Source organism: Poecilia latipinna, unplaced genomic scaffold (genome assembly GCF_001443285.1).
Source record: "Poecilia latipinna isolate Pla-1442-1.1 unplaced genomic scaffold, P_latipinna-1.0 Scaffold351, whole genome shotgun sequence".
NCBI classification, from domain to species: domain Eukaryota; kingdom Metazoa; phylum Chordata; class Actinopteri; order Cyprinodontiformes; family Poeciliidae; genus Poecilia; species Poecilia latipinna.
Genome location: NW_015112967.1, coordinates 350,124 through 371,294, shown reverse-complemented (window position 1 = coordinate 371,294; position 21,171 = coordinate 350,124). Strand labels below are relative to the sequence as shown.

Genomic DNA, 21,171 nt, shown 5'->3' with positions numbered 1-21,171 from the left:
CTTTATCCACAAGAACCTGACATACAATTTTAATATTGCTAATATGTTTTAGGTCTTCTTAAAAAGCCTGAACATCTAATATTACAGTTTTTGTTGTGTTTTCTTATTTACAGATAAAAAGGCACGAGTGGATAACTTTGTACATTTTTTTTAAATAGTCATGGTTTTATTATCACAAAGTTACTTCACCATAGTGATCTTTGTAGCAAAGTGGTGAAAATGTGAATTACCAGGGCCATTCATAAGTTGAGTTCTGCTCAGCAGTGACTATAGATGTAACTTTAGATGAGAAAATCATTTTGATCCCAGCTGAGAGTGAAAGAAAACTTTCCGAAAATGGGGCAGTTGCTATTGTAAATGTTCTGCTTCTGACAATAGGCTCTGTTGCTCAACAACATGGGGCACTAGTTGACAATATAGATTCTGGTAGTTTTGAATGAAATAAGTCTGATAACAAAAAGACTATTTATTGAGTTGATGACACACAGATTATGTGGATGCTCAAAGGTGTAAATATGCAACACAAACAGTTAAGCACCAAATTTTTCGTCCCTGCTGCATTTAGGTTTCAAGTAATTTTCTGACTGAGTTAACATTGTGGAGTGACTCAGCCAGAGTCCTGTGTTCAATCTGATGAGATTCTGTAGAAGCATTTCAGGCTGTCCAGCCAGAAAGTGCCTGCTGGATCTGTGTGTCTGCTGAGCTTATGTGAACTGCTTCTCAGTGAAAAGCACCTCAGAACAGTTGCAAATGGGATAATTAAACATTGTTGTGATGATGTGCTGAAGACAAAGTGTTGGAAAGAGCAAGAGCTTCTTAAAAAGATAGAAACCCAATTTAAAGCATCAGATAGTGAAGTTAAATTTATGTGTGACATGTAGCATTTTTATAATGACTGAAGGTTACAGTTACTAGCAATAAAAATAGCACCGAAAAATGCATTCTACTGCCCCTTTAACATCAGTAAAACTTTTTAAATTAATTATTGAGAAGAATATAATGTTCGATGTGGTATTTTAATACTATGAAAATAACTGATTATTAAAAAATAATTTGTCTCCTTAACTACCTACTTCTTGACTGAATGGAAATCATCCTAAATTTATTATCCAGTTATCAGTTTGGTTATTCAGTTTGTATTTTAATATATTTTGGTAAGTGTCATGATTAGGTTGGTTGGTTGATGGAGGATTCAAATGCAGAACGATAGAGATGTGGAGTAGGTGATTAAAACTGGTTTATTGAAAGATGAGGAATAAAAAAAACTTACAAAAAATCCACAGAGATCAGGACAGAAAACAATTCATAAATCTCAGGAAATCTAAACACATAAACATTCCAGAAAGGAGGAATGGAAGAAACCAGTGATGAGAAACAGATGAAGAGGTGAGAGTACTGGGAGGTCGAACGTTGAAACAAAGGACCAAGTTAATTGACAGTTTGTAGGTGTGAGTGCAGAGAGAAAATGGCACAGGGGGCGAGGAAGAGTACACAGGAGAAAAGGAAATAAATCTAACACTAAAGAAACAGTGAGTAATAAAGCATAAACAAGAAATAAACTTAATTAGAAACACTAGAACTCAACTAAAGAAGAACAGAAACTAGATTGATCTAATCAAAGAATGAGACCAGCTAAGTCATGGTCATCACTACACTGATCACACTGCATTGGAACAACAGTTGTTCAAATGGATATAAGAATATTTGAAGAATGCTGACTGATGTCAATGAAATAATATACAATTAAATTTGTAAAGCGCTTTAAAACAACAGTGTTGGCCAAAGTCCTGTACACTAAAACAAAAATGTAACAAAACAATTAAGACATTAAAGCCAACACCTCAAACTGAGTCAAAAGTCACAGAAAAAACAAGATAAGTAAAGATTTACATAGAGGAAGTTAATCTGCCTGTCTGATTTTCAAAGGCCAAGTTCCAAGTATATGCAGTAAATCAATAACTTCATGTGAAATGAAAACCAGTCATTTTGTAAAGTTTTATAAGAAACCTGAGTACTCAGAAATTTTTCAGTGTTTTTATCCACCGGCTTTAAGATATCATTTGATATTCATATTCTGGTTCACAAGAACCTGAATGAAAATTTTAATATCACTAATATGTTGTAGGTTTTCTGAAATTTTTTGACCTTTGGTTGCCTTTTTGATTACTTGTTCAGACAATCACCTGGTACTATGATAGGTTTTGTTGTGAAGATGTGAATTACACAGGCCCATCATGTTTCACTCACTGGTACTTATAGATGCAACTAGCACAGAGGGAAAATCTATTGTTCAAAACAAAATACTTTGAATGACAAGAACAATTGGGTAATAATGACAGTGGTAGACATTTACAGTTGAAACCAGATATTTACAGAGTAAAAATAACAAAATTTCCTCACGAGTTAAATCAGATGAAATTTCTCTTGTTTCAGGTCATCTAGAATTATCAAAATTATTTGTATTTGATAAATATGAGAAAACTTTGAAAGAACATTTCAAATATTCATGTTTCTTTTGTAACTTTCTTAAAATTCAGAAGTGTACATACATGTGGCCAGGTCAGGGAAAATATATTTTAAACTGTATGACTTAGGTCAAGCTGTTTTAGTTCATTCTATAAACCTCTGACAAATTAAGTGGCACTTCTAAATTATTTGGAGTCGCACCTTGTTTAACACGATGGGAAACTCTAAACGAATCAGAAAGACATCATGGAAGAGAAATGTGCAGCTTCTTAAATGTGGTTCATCTTTGTCCGGTGGGTGGGCGTAGGTGCCACCCATATATATGTGTGTGTGTGTGTGTGTGTGTATATATATATATATATATATATATATATATATATATGTGTGTGTACACATATACTGTCTTCCAGTAGATGGCTGTAATGCACATCCAAACGTTTTTTTTGCCAACCGCCAATAAATCTCAAGAAGAAGAAGAAGACGACGACCAACGCTAAGCGAAGGAGCTAAATGGTGAATGTCTGACGGTGACGAATCTTCAACCTGAAACTACACCAAGGGATGATCTAAGGTAAAATTAGCTGCTCATATCATGTCTCTTTGTTTTTAATATGGACTTTGAACGAAGGCAGTTGTCTCCCTGAATCAAGTGGTGTCTTGTAAAGAAGGTTTGGGTAGAAAACGGAACACCGAAAGTATAAAGTTTAATTTGGAGCGGGGTTCTGTTCCATAGTTTAGAGATTAGCTTTTAAACAAAAGTTATGAAAACTGCTGGTTGAAGTTTAGTTTAAATTTATTTGCTACTCAAACCCATCCACCACGATAAGGTGGCAGCCCATAGAGGGGTGACCGGAAAAAAAAGAAATATATTTTTTAAATATAAAGTTACCTTAAAAAATTATAGGGTCAAAATTTTATAAAAATGTGTGCCTTTGAAGAAAACATTATTTTATTTAATATTAAAATTATTTTTAATATTGAATATGACTTGATTAAATAGAAAATAGTGTGTCTCATTTAATGCCATGAATTACCAATTTTTTGTGTCAATTGGTCACACGGCAAACATCTATTTACATTTGTTTGTTAGGAGTTTTGTTTGTTGACGGTCCCTAAGTGAACCTCCCAGCGCTTGAGGAGGGATCGGTAGAGAACGGCTGGCCGACATAAGCATTCATAAATCGGATCAACCTTGAGCTAGATGCCGCTTACTCTGCGGAGCGCGAATATCTAACTTGAAACTAACTTCACTGCAGTCTGCTTTTGTGAAGTAACAAGTTTTTTGGCTGGTTCTACCGAACGGTCGGGCTCTTTAGGGCGAAGTTGTAGTCTCGCTGCTGAAAATTGAGTGCGGGATCAGGCGCCGCCTTGTCGGGATTTCCAAACCGCTTTAGCGCGTGAACCCTAATCACGAGGGCAGGTCTTGTGCGAAATTCTGTTCCCCTATGAAAATGTTTCCCCTTCGTCGGGAGCGCGCACTGCAGCCAGAGAGGCGGATCCGTCGGATCTGACGTTTTCACGGCGCTTCTGATCGATTTCTCGGTAAAAACTACTCATATAATCATGTCAGTGTTGTAACTTTCAGTTTAATCGGCAGATATCAAAGTAGTAAATGAATAAATAAACGAGGTCTTGTGTGGAGGTCTTTTTACCTCCACACAAAGATCGAAGAGCATCGATCTTTTTCCAACTTTTGTCACTTAAGCCTGACAATTAAAAGTCAGACATCAACCACGGGTTTCCAACACATTGTGCATATTTCTGAGTTTTCATTGCTGATATAAGAGGATAGAAGCTGGCTGACAGCAGGGCACAAAAAATTAAGACTTTCTGAAAAGATGAGCGTGTAGGCTTTCTGGTAAATCCCGTTATATAAAATATGACAGATTTCTGGATAAAAAAATTCTAGTTGATCTTTGGTAGCTCAGTCATACTGTCAGACATAACAATCATTGAGATTTTGAAAATATTTTGTCATTATTTGCCAAAGTTACTAGAGGGGCAACCAATTTTTTTTAGCTGCCTGAAATAACCTGTTTCCCTCCAGAACATGGGAACAAATAATTTTTTTCACAAACTCTTCAACTGTGCTTATTCCTCTCTTCATCAACCACAAATCCTGTGATATTGGTAACATTTGTGGCACTAAGGGTCTTCAATATTGAACCTGTTCACAATATTTAATATTCTGACATAGTGAATTTGGAGTTTCATTAGTTATAATCATCAACGCTAAAGGAATAAACATTTAAAATATATCAGCCTGTATGTAATGAATGAATATAATGTACAAGTTTCAGTTTTTGAATGGAATTATTGATTTACACCAACTTTCTCATGATATTCTAATTTTATGACCAAAACCTACAGAACTTGTATTTCTTTTCCAGTAGTTGACTTGATGCCTCAATGTGTATGTTCATAGAAGATTGGCATTACTAATGTTTAGTTATTTATAACAAATCATATAATCACTTCAACATTCAGTAACAAAATCACATATCACATGCTTTCCCAATATCCTGCAGCCCTGCTTCATGCTAAAGTCTCCTGAGTTCCTACAGGTTAACAGTGTGTTTGTTTCTTTGTTTCTTGTCTTGCAGATGAAGACTTTCAGCATTCGGTGTCGCAGTTTGGTTCATCCTGAATTTCCATGAGATGATGTTTTCAGCACCAGAGAAGTTTAATCCTGTCTTTAACAATGATCTGTTGGGTGACAAAATCTATGCTACTGGTAAATTTATTTATGACATAAAAATGGATATTTTATTAGAATACTATTTTTTTTAAATGCTATTTTTAATGGTGGCCAAGGGTAAACTCTGTGTCTATATAATCAGATCCATTTACTTGCACTTTCATTTTAAGTCAAAGTCTTGAAAACAAATGCCCTTTTTGTGGTCCGACACCAATTTGTTAAAAAGTGCCGTGGCAGAAGCGTATTACGTTTTGAAGGAGAGTACACAGTTTGTTCAAAGTCCTGACCTGAACCCTATTAAGGTGATGCGGTATGACCTTGAAAAGGTTGTTCATCCTGGAAAACTTTTCATTATGGCTGAATTAGAAACATTCAGCAAAGATTAATGGAACAAAATTCCTCCACAGCTAGAAAAGATTCACTGTATGATATCATCACTTGGCTGTTGTTTTTACTGCTAATAGTGACCCAACCAGTTATTTAGCTTAGAGGGAAATCACTTTTCACACCACTGTAGTTCCTGAGTCTCATGCCTCCACATTTCCCATGTCTTTTTCTTGGCTGGTGGCCAGCATAAAGTCAGCAGCCTTGATGGATCTGGAGGAAGGTCTGATTACTTTGACCAGAGACAAAATGTTGTCTAGCAAATCAGAGGTTGAGGGTGTTTATCAAAGACAAATACAGCAGATACACCTGAAGACTTTGGAGTGGCCTAGTCAAAGTCCTGACATGGGCAACAAATGACAAACTGTAAGCAGCAGTAAAATGCTGCTTAGTTTAACTGACATATAGAGTCATGGACACAACAATGGCAAATCCACAGAACATTTTCCTAAATGTCATGGAGATCGTCAGGATGTTTTTGTTAGTTGATGTGTGACTTTTATTTTATGACATTTTGGGTCAGCAGTGATTCTGAAAGTGGATCTCTCCTATGAAGGTTATTTTCTCTCTCTTCCAGGCTTGACCTCTGACCTTAACTGAAGCAATGAGGCCCTGAGAGCATTAGATGTTGTTCTAGGTCCTTCTGTGACCTGCTGTAGAGGTCATTGATTCCTCTTGGAGTCATTTTGGTGGACTCCTCACTCCTTGGAATATTCTTCACTGTTCAATAATAATATAATAATAATCTTTATTTAAGCATGTTTGTCCCATTGAAATCCAAATATTTCTTTTACAAGAGAAATTTGTCCAAGACTGCAGCACACAGAGACTGAAAAACAAAACAAAACCACTCTATTACAACACATGGTCACAATAAACATTAACTTGCAATAAAACAAATGACTCAAGTAAAACATGAGTTCATAAGTTCTCCATCTGTGGATCATGGTTCTCACTGAGGTTTTCTTCCATCCCAAAGACTCAGTAATGGATCTAGAACCCTTTCCAGACTGATGGATGTCAGTGAATTTGTTTTTCATTTTAAATCTCTTCAGATCAGTCAAGTGTTGTTTGAGATATTTCAGTCTACTTTATGTTGTCATAGAAGTTATTAAGTGATTTCTTGTTTCAACTGGTCAGACTGTAGATTTGGTAATTTCCTGATAAATAAGATTATCTTAAAAAAAAACCAAGGCTATGTTTGTCTGATATTAAAAATGTTTTGTGGTTTGACAGAAAAGCAAAAACAGAAGAAATTTGCATGTTAATCAAATTTGGATCTCAAGAACTAAGTTGTATAGATTGCAGCTTTTTGGATATGAATAGTCATGTAATGTTCCTTGAGATGAAATGTGTTGTGAATTAAAATTTTATAAAGTAAATTCAGTAATTGCAGCAAATAATGCCAAGGAGACGTTGACACCTGTTAGAAGCCAGCCTAGTAATATAAATGACAGTAGTAAGACTATTGGATAGAAATGCTCAAAATATTGAAAATACCTTGAATATAAGAATACATTTTAAATTCACCACCTTTAATCTGGGTTACACAGAATTTCTACCTAACAATGCAAATATCCGTGTCAGACATTTTTCATGTCTGACAGACAAAATATCTTTGACTGATATTAATTTCAGCCAGTGTAAAAGAAAAAAAGACTGTCACACCTACTGTAGAAAAATGAACAGGGTGTGATCATGAAATCTATCAGATGAAAAGATAAACATTCTCAATCCGTTTTCAGATGAACAAATTTAAAATCCTATGGTCAAAATGGGTGACATATATAAACCAAACACAATATGCATGAATATTGGATTGATAAAAATTAGTAAAAAAGATAGTTTTCATCTTTCAGGAAGTGTCTATTTGCTGTATAATTTCCTTATGGTTATGTACATAAAATTATCGTATTTTCAAAGTAGTACTCCTTTGCTCCCTCTTTGTGTTCTGTTTTTATTTTGTTGTAAATGTAAATGGTAAAGAGAAGGAACTTTGTAATTGATCACAGACCGTAGCTGTAACCTTGAGGTGGAATAAGGCTTTCATAATCTTCTCAGTGCTTCAAAAATAACTAATTAACTGTTTGTCTGTCCATGTATTAATGTGCCGCTGATATAGAACTGCTAAAAGAAGTAATCAAAACAAGGGGAAAAAAATAGTGATAGAAAAACTGCTCTTTCTCTTTACAGATGACTCTGATGAGAGACTTCAGAGTCGATTCAATCACATGTCATCTAACTGAGTATGAGATAGAGGGTGAATGCTGTCCTATGTGTCCTCCTGGTATGTTCCAGTTAGTTATGAATTACTGATTATTCTGATATAAACTCTGTTACAGTTACACTGCTTTCATGGCCTGAAGGTGATTCATCATGCAAAGCACCATCCTGCTCTTTAAAATGAAAAACTGTGTTTATTTCTCAACAGGCACTCGAGTCAAAACAGACTGTACAGAATTTAAAAGTACATCCTGCCAGAAATGCCCAGAGAGGACTTATATGGACCTGCCAAATAGACTAAAGAGATGTTATCCATGTTCTACCTGTGGTTCAGGTGCAGTTACTTGACTGTTACTTTTCAACTTTTTTATTTTATTTTATTTTCCATAAGAAAATCTGTTTACAACCACAAACAGTCCAAAATATTTGCAGTGAATTAAAAAAAAATATCCAATATCTTTAGAATGGCTTTTATCTTACAATAAATGTGAGAAAATGGCCTTAATGGCCTTGTTCTGACAATGTTGATCTAAGGTAATGAATAGTTTCTCTAGATAAGCTAATCGGAGTTTCTCTTTGTTCTAATTCCTAAATATATAAACTAGATGCTCCTGTTATAAGAACTAAAGCTAAAAGGAGTTTTTTTGGGTAGACTAATATCAGTTTTTTTTTTTTTTTTGTGGATAAGTTAAAAATTTGTCTAAAATAAGAAGAATTCCACAGTTTATGAAGTATATAAACTAGATGCTCCTGTTCTTGGGAAGGACGCTTCACTCACTGTCCCTGCTGGTCGTGGCACTGGTGCATTGTAGCTTTGCCTCTGTCGGTCTGCCCCAGGGCAGCTGTTGCTACAATGTAGCTTACCTCCATGAATGTGTGAATGTGTGTGTGAATGAATTGATCTGGTTAGTGATGTTAGACTATTATTTTGAACATAATTGTAAATCATTTATTGAGATTTCTCCTTTCATTCACTTGTAGAAACTATTCTGACTCATTTAAATGAGGTTCACCATGTTGATGTCAGTTTCCTCCATACATGTGTAATCTGTATGTGTTCACAGGAGCTGGTCTGAAGGAAAAGCGAGGATGTGAAATAACTGCAGACACAGTTTGTGAACCAATGGAGGGATTCTACTGTACAGACTCTACATCAGAAGGCTGTGTTGTGGCACAGAAACACAGGAGCTGTGAACCAGGACAGTTCATCAGCAGGATGGGTTGGTCTGATTCTCTTCAACACAAAAACACTTTTATTTTTAGATGAATTCTGACTTTTGAACATTTGAAAAGAATAAACTGAGTTACATGTTGATCAGAATCTTCTGACTAACTTTAAACTGATCTGTGTTTGTACAGGAACAGCCTCCACAGACACAGAATGCTCTGAATGCATCAGTGGATCATTTTCTGATGGAACAATGTTGTCATGTCAGAATCACACACAGTAAGATAGTCTCTTACAAACAGTATAAACACAGGAGAAAGTTTTACCAAATTTACCTGAATGAATGTTTCTGTTATTTCAGGTGTGAAAAAGAAAACCTTCAGCTGATAAAAGCAGGAACAGCTTCAACTGATGCTGAATGTGGAGAAAAAAGTTCCAACATCACAGGAATTGTGATCGGTGTTCTGGTGGTTTTTTTAGTTGCAGCAACAATTGGTGGTGTTTTTCTCTGGAAATATCACAAAAATACAAAATCAAGTGAGATGAATAAATACAAATTAAAATATTAGCATTCTAAAAAGAATTACTGTTTTAATAATTGTAACATTTCGTTTTTAACAGTTGTACAAAAGGTTTTAACAGTTGTAGAGGCAAATCAACGACGGGTAAGTAAGTTTATAACTGAACTGTAATGTGAACAGATATTGATGCCAAAATTTATTTTACCAAATAATTTGTCTTTTCTACATAAAAGGACAGTACAGGAGGAGCAGAAGAGGAAGTCGCTTTCAATATGCCAGGTAAGAAGAACATTGTTCTTGAATAATATCAGACAGTTTTTCTGGGCATTATTCTGAAAAACTGAGATTTTTCTCTCTAAGGAATGAAATCAAACTGATCTGATTCTGCTTGAGCTGCTGTTCTGGATGTTGCCATCAATATCTAATCTATTTGGTGCATTTTTTTATTTTCTATCTACAGTGCAAGAAACCCCAAGATAAACACCTGGATGAAAATCACTGATCACTGTAGATGAAATGATTCAAGGTCTGAGTTGAACCAAACTAGATACTGAGTCGTTTATGCAGTGATCAGAAAGAACAGCTAAAACTCAAACTCCCTTCTCCACCATCCATGGTCGTCACTCTACATCCATCACACTGCACAGGAGAAAAAGTTTTAGAACTTGACTGTTTATTGTCAAAGTATCAGATCTGTGACTGTAACCCTGAATGATTAGATTAGGTAATGGACAATAACTGGCTTGTACTTGTACAGCGTTTTATCAAGATCAGAGGACACCAAAGCACTTCACACTACAGTCATTCACACACACAAGCTGATGGTTTCACGTCTGACAGAAGTGAGCCTGCTGTGCATCATCACCACCAGGCCCTCTGACCACCAGCAGGCGAGGCAGATGAACTGTCCTGCCCAAGGACACGACGACAGAGGCAGGTGGAGTCAGGATAGAACCAGCAACCCGCCGACTGCAGGGCAAAGTCCTGCCATCAGTAAATCAATGACTCCATGTGAAACGAAACTAAGTCTTTTGTTCAGTTTTATAAGAAACCTGTAGACTCAGAATCTCATCAGTGACTTCATCCACAAGAACCTGACATTAAATTTTAATATTGCTAATATGTTTTTAGGTCTTCTGAAAACCTTAAAAAGCCTGAACATCTTTGCTGTTGTGTTTTATTTACAGATAAAAAGGCACGAGTGGATAACTTTGTATATAATACATTTCCTTTTTTTAAATAATGTTATGCTTTTATTATCACAGTTACTTCATAGTGATCTTTGTAGCAAAGTGGTGAAAATGTGAATTACCAGGGCTATTCATAAGTTGAGTTGTTCTGCTCAGCAGTGATTATAGATGTAACTTTAGATGAGAAACTCATTTAGGTCCCAGCTGAGAGTGAAAGGTAGAACGTTGAAACAGGACCAAGTTAATTGACTGACATTTTATAGGTGTGAGTGCAGAGAGAAAATGGCACGGGGGTGAGGAAGAGTACACAGGAGAAAAGGAAATAAATCTAACACTAAAGAATAACTAGACTAGAGAAACAATAAAATGAGTAATAAAGCATAAGCTAGAAACACTAGAACTCAACTAAGCAAAACACAAATTGACTGATATAGATTCTGGGGAACAGAAACTAGGCTGATGTGGTCTCTGTTTTAATCTAATCAAAGAATGAGACTAAGGAACACAAGATAATAAACTAAAATCAAATTAATTCCAAAGCAACTCAACAACCCGGTGTTTCGCTGATCACCATCAGGGCCTCTAGATAAGCGCGCTGAACAAGCATCGCTCATAACGAGCACGCGCGTATTTTGCCGCCTGGGCGGTGCGGAGCGGCGAGGGGGAGCAGGGGAACCGTATCTGATAGGGAAACGTGAATCCACGTGATCCAGATAGGGTTAGGGTTAGACAATTGTTTTGCAACAATGTGTTTTGCAAGAGTGATAAATTCAGGAATGTGGGTTTTTAGCTTGCAGCAGACTTTGCAACATGAAGCAATGATAGGAAATAGGTTTTAACAGGACGTCTGGAGACGAACACAATGTTTACTTGTTGAGAGCAGTTTATAATGAAAGTTGAATCGAGTTTACATCAATGTGATCGGCCTCTTATAAAGGTTGTTGAAATAATCACGTGCAATACACGGGAACTATGAATCTTTTATTTTCTTTAGTAACCCACTAAATTAACGATGAAGTAACAAAATTTATTTTCGCTTTATAAAATGATAAAACACCACAAGTTCAACGTATAACTTTGGCGCAGACAACTTTATAATCTCCTGCTCTGTTTGCGCAACAGCAAATGCAACAGACACCTGTATACGTAACAGCGTTAGAATATAGGTAGCCGAGATTTTTAGTCCAGGTTTTTGCTGGGCTGGTCGAACCATAGACATTAGAAATAATATTATGGGACTAGCCATAGACTACCTATACTAATTTAACATGAAAACGCCATTACAAATGCAGAAGATGCGTAACTGAAAGAGAAACCAATCCTCGGAGTTTAAATTTGTGAAGGTAAGTTTGGGTGTGTATGCGTGAGTGTGAAAGGATTCATTTCAAAATCCGTCTACGACATGGACTTTAGGGTTCACGGACTTTAGTAATCTAAAGCTTAGCTGGGAATAATTGATGTTTTCTGTTCCCAACACCAGTGACTCATATTCAGCTGACAAAATAAACCGAAGTTATTTTACATGTAAATTCAACAAACGTGCCTTCACAAATATAAACACCGACGGTTGGTTTCTCTTTCAGTTACACATCTACTGCATTTGTAATGGCGTTTTAATGTCAAGTTAGGGTGTCTATTTTTTCACTGACACTTTAAGGATCGTAAACAAAGGACATAAAAACTGATGCTGAGAGTTAAAGTCTCTTTCAAACTGCTTTGCTAAGCAAAAATCTGTTTCCCTTTCTTCTGTGTGCTGTAACTGTGAGGAAGTGTGTTTTGATGACTCGGGATCTGTGAGTTTTTGCATTAAGCGTTCAGTTTGGTGTCACACAACCAATCACAGTGTGACACACCAAAAATAAAGTTAACTTCCGTTTTATGAATGTCAATTTCCAATGTAAAAAGTTTGTTAGAAATGGAAATGGATGTGTGTTCACCGTGGTGCAGAAATTCACCTGCACCAAGGTGAACCCAAGTTGGACTTTATTTGGATTTAAAATAAACGGTATTTAATTGTAATAAATACCTTTCTCTCCGTGTTATCTTGAACTTGGGGAAAATTTAGTGATTGTTGTTAATACTTGAAGGGAACCACACCTTTATACTTTCACTTTCTTTTACAGGTTCAGGAATTTGGATTTGTTGAGCCCCAGAGAAGTTTACTCCTACCTTTGAGAATGATTTCAAGAAGAAAAACTGGGGCTGCGATGCCTGTGCTCCTGGTAAATTTATTTATGACATAGCAATGGATAATTTAATACAACATTGTTTCTATAAAATGGTAATTTCCTGACTAGTTTAACTTTGAGTATCTTCATAATCACATCTAAATATTTAAAAAACAAATTAATTTTTATCATGTTTTTTGTAAAAAAAAAAAAAAAAAAATACATATTGTAAGATGTCTAAAAGTGTTGCCGAATATCTTTAAGTAATCTAGGTGAAACATAACAAATTACATTTACTTATCTTACGGAGTAAATTCTTTGTGTATTTGTGCTCTTTAAACTAGTTTTTAAATTATGTACTTTAATTTTACTATATAAAATTATCTTTAAAAAATATTTTGTATTCACTTAGGTTATGTTCGTCTGATATTTTTGAGAGGTGTTTTATGATCTGAAACATTTAGGTTTGACAGAAAAGTAAAACAAAAGGAATCTGCATGTCATCAAATTTGGAGAACTAAATTGTATTGATTGTTGTTTTTCTGGATATAAATAGTCTTGTGATATTCCTTGAAATGAAATGTGAATTGGAACTTTATAGATAAACTGAGCCAAACTCAATAATAGCAAATGATGCTAAAAATTATTGACTGCTATTAAGCTAGCCTAACATTATAACTGTTGATATAAATTAATGTTGTTGACATAAAACTGAACTGCTAAAGTTAATCAAAACAAGGCAAATAAATAACTGATCTAAAAGGGATTTGAGCCTTTCTGCAGGAAATCTGGTTCTAATTCTTGGAAAAACCTCTTCACAGATGATTCTGGTGAGAGACTTCAGAGTCGATTCAGTCACATGTCATCAAACTGAGTACAAGATGGGCGAAAAGTGCTGTCTTATGTGTCCTATTGGTATGTTCCAGTTAGTTATAAATTATGGTTTATTCTGACATAGACTGCTACAGTTACACTGCTTTCATTGCCTGAAGTTTGTTCATCATGCAAAGGACTATCCTGCATTTTAAATTGAGAAACTTTTATTTTCCAACAGGCAAAAGAGTCAAANAAACCTAAATGGAAGTATGAAAACATGCAAAAAGTGAATTTTGCATAATGAGTCCCCTTTAAGAGCATTTGCATGTTTTCCTAGTTTTGCTTACCCAATTTATGAATAGGTAAGGTAATTTTATTTATACAGCACATTTTCAGCAACAGGGCAATTCAAAGTGCTTTACATGAATTAGAAGGAAATACAACAAAACAACAAACCAAAAGAAAGCGTAAACGAAGGAAACGGAAATATAAAGTATAACCCCATGTAAGAGTAAGCACCGTAGTAGTCCGTGATTTATAAACTAGCAGGGGTTTCTCTGGATTCTTGTTCTGACAATGTTGATCTAAGGTAATGAATAGTTTCTCTAGATAAGCTAATCGGAGTTTCTCTTTGTTCTAATTCCTAAATATATAAACTAGATGCTCCTGTTATAAGAACAAAAGCTATAGGGAGTTTTTCTGGGTAGACTAATAGGAGTTTCTTTTTTCTTGGATAATAATAAGCTAAATATTGGTCTAAAATAAGAAGAATTCTACAGTTTATAAAGTATATAAACTAGATGCTCCTGTTCTTGGGAAGGACGCTTCACTCACTGTCCCTGCTGGTCATGGCACTGGTGCATTGTAGCTTTGCCTCTGTCAGTCTGCCCCAGGGCAGCTGTGGCTACAATGTAGCTTACCTCCATGAATGTGTGAATGTGTGTGTGAATGGGTGAATGAATTGATCTGGTTAGTGATGTTGGACTGCTATCATTTTGAACACAACTGTAAATCATTTATTGAGATTTCCCTTTTCATTCACTTGTAGAAACTATTCTGACTCATTTAAATGAGGTTCACCAAGTTGATGTCAGTTTCCTCCATACATGTGGAATCTGTATATGTTCACAGGAGCTGGTCTGAAGGAAAAGTTAGGATGTCAACTTAATGCTGACACAGTTTGTGAACCCATGGAGGGATTCTACTGTACAGACCTTAAATCAGAAGGCTGTGCTGCAGCACAGAAACACAGGAGATGTGAACCAGGACAGTTCATCAGCAAGATGGGTTGGTCTGATTCTCTTCAATATATAAATGCTCTGAATTTTAGATAAATTCTGACTTTTGAACATTTGAAAAGAATAAACTGAGTTACATGTTGATCAGAACTGAAAGTCAGATCAGAATCTTCTGACTAACTTTAAACTGATCTGTGTTTGTACAGGAACAGCCTCCACAGACACAGAATGCTCTGAATGCAGCAGTGGATCATTTTCTGATGGAACAATGTTGTCATGTCAGCCTCACACACAGTAAGATAGTCTCTTACAAACAGTAAAACACAGGAGAAAGTTTTACCAAATAATTTACCTGGATGCATGTTTCTGTCATTTCAGATGTGAAAAAGAAAACCTTCAGCTGATAAAAGCAGGAACATCTTCAACTGATGCTGAATGTGGAGAAAAAAGTTCCAACACCACAGGAATTGTGATCGGAGTTCTGTTTTTTTTAGTTGCAGCAACAATTGGTGGTGGTGTTTTTCTCTGGAAATATCACAAAAATACAAAACCAAGTGAGATGAATAAATACAAATTAAAATATTAGCATTCTAAAAAAAATTACTGTTTTAATAATTGTAACATTTCATTTTTAACAGACAGTTCTACAAACCAACAACGAGGGGTAAGTAGGTTTATAACTGAATTGTAATGTGAATAGATATTGATGCCAAAATTTATTTTACCAAATAATTTGTCTTTTCTACATTAAAGGGCCAAGCAGGAGGAGCAGAAGAGGAAGTCGCTTTGCCAGGTAAGAAGAACATTGTTCTTTACTTGAATATTATCAGACAGTTTTTCTGGGCATTGCTCTGAAAACCTGAGATTTTTCTCTCTAAGGAATGAAATCAAACTGATCTGATTCTGCTTGAGCTGCTGTTCTGGATGTTTCCATCAGTATTTAATTGATTTGGTGCCTTTTTTAAAATTTTCTATGTACAGTGCAAGAAACCCCAAGATAAACACCTGGATGAAAATCACTGATCACTGTAGATCAAATGATTCAGGATCTGAATTGAACCAAACTAGAAACTGAGTCATTGTTTTTACAGTGATCAGAAAGAACAGCTAAAACTCAAACTCCCTTCTCCACCATCCATGGTCGTCACTCTACATCCATCACACTGTACAGGAGAAAAAGTTGTAGAACTTGACTGTTTATTGTCAAAGTATCAGATCTGTGACTGTAACCCTGAATGATTAGATTAGGTAATAGACAGTTAGTGGCTTGTTCATCAAGCTGTTCATCAGCGTTTCATCAAGATCAGAGGACACCAAAGCACTTTACACGACAGCCAGTCATTCACACACACAAGCTGATGGTTTCACGTCTGACAGAAGTGAGCCTGCTATTCATCATCACCACCAGGTCCTCTGACCACCAGCAGGCGAGGCAGATGAACTGTCCTGCCCAAGGACACGACGACAGAGGCAGGTGGAGCCAGGATAGAACCAGCAACCCGCCGACTGCAGGGCAAAGTCCTGCCATCAGTAAATCAATGACTCCATGTGAAACGAAACTAAGTCTTTTGTACAGTTTTATAAGAAACCTGTATACTCAGAATCTCATCAGTGACTTTATCCACAAGAACCTGACATAAAATTTTAATATTGCTAATATGTTTTAGGTCTTCTTAAAAAGCCTGAACATCTAATCCTGAACAGATAAAAAGGCACAAGTGGATAACTTTGTACATAATAAATTTCCTTTTTTTAAATAACGTCATGCTTTTATTATCACAAATTTATTTCATCATAGTGATCTTTGTAGCAAAGTTGTGAAAATGTGAATTACCTGGGCCATTCATAAGTTGAGTTCTGCTCAGCAGTGACTATAGATGTAACTTTAGATGAGAAAATCATTTTGATCCCAGCTGAGAGTGAAAGAAAACTTTCTGAACCTGGATCAGTTGCTATTGTAAATGTTCTGCTTCTGACAGACTCTGTGGCTCAACAACATGGGGCACTAGATGACGATACAGATTCTGGTAGTGTTGAATGAAATAAGTCTGATAACAAAAATACTATTTATTGAGTTGATGACATACACAGATTGTGTGGATGCTCAAAGGTGTAAACATCCAACACAAACAGTTAAGCACCAAATTTGCTGCATTTAGGTTTCAAGTAATTTTCTGATTGAGTTAACATTGTGGAGTGACTCAGCCAGAGTCCTGTGTTCAATCTGATGAGAATCTGTAGAAGCATTTCAGGCTGTCCAGCCAGAAAGTGCCTGCTGGATCTGTGTGTCTGCTGAGCTTATGTGAACTGCTTCTCAGTGAAAAGTACATCAGAACAGTTGCAAATGGGATAATTAAACATTGTTGTGATGATGTGCTGAAGACAAAGTGTTGGAAAGAGCAAGAGCTTCTTAAAGAGATAGAAACCCAATTTAAGGCATCAAATTGTGAAGTTAAATTTATATTATGTTTGACATGTAGCATTTTTATAATGACTGAAAGTAAGTTACTAGCAATAAAAATTGCACAGAAAATGCATTCTATTGCCCTTTAACATCAGTAAAACTTTTTCAATTAATTATTGAGAAGAATATAATGTTCTATGTGGTATTTTAATACTCTGAAAATAGAAACTTATTAAAATATTAGTTGTCTCCTTTCCTACCTACTTCTTGACTGAATCTAAATGATGCTAAATTTAAATCTGCCAGTTATCATTTTGGTTATTCACTTTGTATTTTAATATATTTTGGTGTCATGATTTGTAGGTTGGTTGATGGAGGATCCAAATGCAGAACGACAGAGATGTGGAGTCGGTGATTAAAAACTGGTTTAGTGAAAGATGAGGAATAAAAAACTTGCAAAAACTCTACAGAGATCAGGACAGAAAACAAATCATAAATCCAAGGAAAACTAAACACAGAAACATTCCAGAAAGGAGGAATGGAAGAAACCAGTGAGGAGAGACGGATGAAGAGGTGAGAGTACTGGGAGGTCAACGTTGAAACAAAGGACCAAGTTAATTGGTGAATGCGCATATGAAACTGGGGGGTTCGGTACCTCAAAAAAGGTTAAGAACCACTGGGTTAGACAATGTGTTTTGTAACAATGCATTTTCCAAGAGTGATAAATTCAGGAATGTGGATTTTTAGCTTGCAGCAGACTTTGTAACATGAAGCAATGATAGGAAATAGGTTTTAACAGGACGTCTGGAGACGAACACATCGTTTACTTGTTGCAGTTTATAATGAAAGTTGAATCGAGTTTACATCAATGTGATCGTCCTCTTATAAAGGTTGTTGAAATAATCACGTGCAATACACGGGAACTATGAATCTTTTATTTTCTTTAGTAAGCCACTAAATTAACGATGAAGTAACAAAATTTATTTTCGCTTTATAAAATGATAAAACACCACAAGTTCAACGTATAATTTTGGCGCAGACAACCTTATAATCTCCTGCTCTGTTTGCGCAACAGCAAATGTAACAGACACCTGTATACGTAACAGCGTTAGAATATAGGTAGCCGAGATTTTTAGTCCAGGTTTTTGCTGGGCTGGTCGAACCATAGACATTAAAAATAATATTATGGGACTAGCCATAGACTACCTATTCTAATTTAACATTAAACGCCATTACAAATGCAGAAGATGCGTAACTGAAAGAGAAAAATCCTCGGAGTTTATATTTGTGAAGGTAAGTTTGGGTGTGTATGCGTGTGTGTGAAAGGATTCATTTCAAAATCCATCTACGACATGGACTTTAGGGTTCACGGACTTTAGTAATCTAAAGCTTAGCTGGGAATAATTGATGTTTTCTGTTCCTAACACCAGTGACTCATATTCAGCTGACAAAATAAACCGAAGTTATTTTACATGTAAATTCAACAAACGTACCTTCACAAATATAAACACCGACGGTTGGTTTCTCTTTCAGTTACACATCTGCATTTGTAATGGCGTTTTAATGTTAAGTTAGTTTAGGGTGTCTATTTTTTCACTGACACTTTAAGGATCGTAAACAAAAGACATAAAAACTGATGCTGAGAGTTAAAGTCTCTTTCAAACTGCTTTGTTAAGCAAAAATCTGTTTCCCTTTCTTCTGTGTGCTGTAACTGTGAGGAAGTATGTTTTCCTGACTCGGGGCCTGTGAATTTTTGGCATTAAGCCTTCAGTTTGGTGTTACACAACCAATCACAGTGTGACACCAAAAATAAAGTTAACTTCCTTTTTATGAATGTCAATTTCCATGTGTAAAAAGGTTGTTAGAAATGGAAATGGATGTGTGTTCACCGGGGTGCAGAAATTTAACTGCACCAAGGTGAACACCAAGGACTTTATTTGGATTTAAAATAAACAGTATTTAATTGTAATAAATACCTTTCTCTCTGTGTTATCTTGAACTTGGGGAAAATTTAGTGATTGTTGTTAATACTTGAAGGGAACCACACCTTTATACTTTCACTTTCTTTTACAGGTTGAGGAATTTGGATTTGTTGAGCCCCAGAGAAGTTTACTCCTACCTTTGAGAATGATTTCAAGAAGAAAAAATGAGGCTGCGATGCCTGTGCTCCTGGTAAATTTATTTATGTTATAGCAATGGATAATTTAATACAACATTGTTTCTTATAAAATGGTAATTTCCTGACTAGTTTAACTTTGAGTATCTTCATAATCACATCTAAATATTTAAAAAACAAATTAATTTTTATCATGTTTTTTGTAAAAAAAAAAAAAAAAACATATTGTAAGATGTCTAAAAGTGTTGCCGAATATCTTTAAGTAATCTAGGTAAAACATAACAAATTACATTTACTTATCTTACTGAGTAAATTCTTTGTGTATTTGTGCTCTTTAAACTAGTTTTTAAATTATGTACTTTAATTTTACTATATAAAATTATCTTTAAAAAATATTTTGCATTCACTCAGGTTATGTTCATCTGATATTTTTGAGAGGTGTTTTATGATCTGAAACATTTAGGTTTGACAGAAAAGTAAAACAGAAGGAATCTGCATGTCATCAAATTTGGATCTCTAGAACTAAATTGTATTGCTTGTTGTTTTTCTGGATATAAATAGTCTTGTGATGTTCCTTGAAATGAAATGTGAATTGGAACTTTATAGATAAACTGAGCCAAACTCAATAATAGCAAATGATGCTAAAAAAATTATTGACCGCTATTAAGCTAGCCTAACATTATAACTGTTGATATAAATTAATCTTGTTGACATAAAACTGAACTGCTAAAGTTAATCAAAACAAGGCAAATAAATAACTGATCTAAAAGGGATTTGAGCCTTTCCGCAGGAAATCTGGTTCTAATTCTTGGAAAACCTCTTCACAGATGATTCTGGTGAGAGACTTCAGAGTCGATTCAGTCACATGTCATCAAACTGAGTACAAGATGGGAGAAAAGTGCTGTCTTATGTGTCCTATTGGTATGTTCCAGTTAGTTATAAATTATGGTTTATTCTGACATAGACTGCTACAGTTATACTGCTTTCATTGCCTGAAGTTTGTTCATCATGCAAAGGACTATCCTGCATTTAAATTGAGAAACTTTTATTTTCCAACAGGTAAAAGAGTCAAAGCAGACTGTACAGAGTTTGAAAATACATCCTGTTCGCCCTGCACAGATGGGACTTTCATGGACCATCCAAACGGACTAAAGAGATGCACTCCATGTTCTACCTGTGACTCAGGTGTAGTTATGTTGAAACTTCAACTTTTTTTAAAAGTTTTGTTTTGTTTGATGAAATTGGTTTCACATGTGCTTCCTCAATGCCACAAACAGTTATATTGTAATATCTGCAGAGTGTTAAAAAAATTGATGATCTGAAGCCTTTATCATTTTATTTTTCAGAAAATAATTCCTCACTCACTTTATGTGGTTGATCCTTTTCATCTTGCTAATTTCAGTTCATGATATAAATAAACAGAATCAGCAGCATTCATGTCATGATTGGAAGAAGCGTCGCTCTACACCTGACATAAATTTACTTACAATGCAGAAATATAATTTCTATAGAAACAGTGACTAATCTTAGTGATGTTGGACTGCTATTATTTAGAACACAAACATAAATCATGAGAATGATTCTGGTATCTCTGCTGTTTTGTCTCACTTAAAGATGTCTTGATGTTCACCATTGCTGATGTCAGTTCCCTCCATACATGTGGAATCTGTATGTGTTCACAGGAGCTGGTCTGAAGGAAAGGTTGGGATGTAAAATAACTGCAGACACAGTTTGTGAACCAATGGAGGGATTCTACTGTACAGACTCTACATCAGAAGG

General features: G+C 35.4%; 2 protein-coding genes across 3 annotated transcripts; both read left to right on the top strand.

Moving 5' to 3' along the window:
• Positions 1–2,923: 2,923 nt before the first annotated feature.
• On the top strand, positions 2,924–10,695 carry LOC106949577 (tumor necrosis factor receptor superfamily member 14-like). Of its 2 annotated transcripts, none has more exons than XM_015035924.1 (10): positions 2,924–3,037; positions 5,070–5,200; positions 7,742–7,835; positions 7,980–8,105; positions 8,836–8,991; positions 9,131–9,218; positions 9,301–9,476; positions 9,561–9,604; positions 9,699–9,739; positions 9,921–10,695. In XM_015035924.1, exons 2-10 carry the CDS (start codon positions 5,168–5,170, stop codon positions 9,973–9,975), a joined length of 813 nt encoding a protein of 270 aa, XP_014891410.1. In that variant the 5' UTR covers positions 2,924–3,037; positions 5,070–5,167; the 3' UTR covers positions 9,976–10,695. The 2 variants fall into 2 exon arrangements, with proteins under 2 accessions (XP_014891410.1, XP_014891411.1); XM_015035925.1 differs by having other exon boundaries at positions 2,925–3,037; positions 9,694–9,739.
• A 1,122-nt stretch (positions 10,696–11,817) lies between these two features.
• On the top strand, positions 11,818–21,169 carry LOC106949555 (uncharacterized; the record flags this gene model as incomplete). The annotated part of the gene is made up of 12 exons (XM_015035890.1): positions 11,818–11,993; positions 12,774–12,872; positions 13,640–13,733; positions 13,873–13,884; positions 14,766–14,921; positions 15,079–15,166; positions 15,251–15,426; positions 15,511–15,536; positions 19,350–19,448; positions 20,220–20,313; positions 20,452–20,577; positions 21,075–21,169. Coding segments are annotated over exons 2-12 (1,011 nt in total), but the record flags the coding sequence as incomplete, so codon positions are not given.
• Positions 21,170–21,171: the final 2 nt, after the last annotated feature.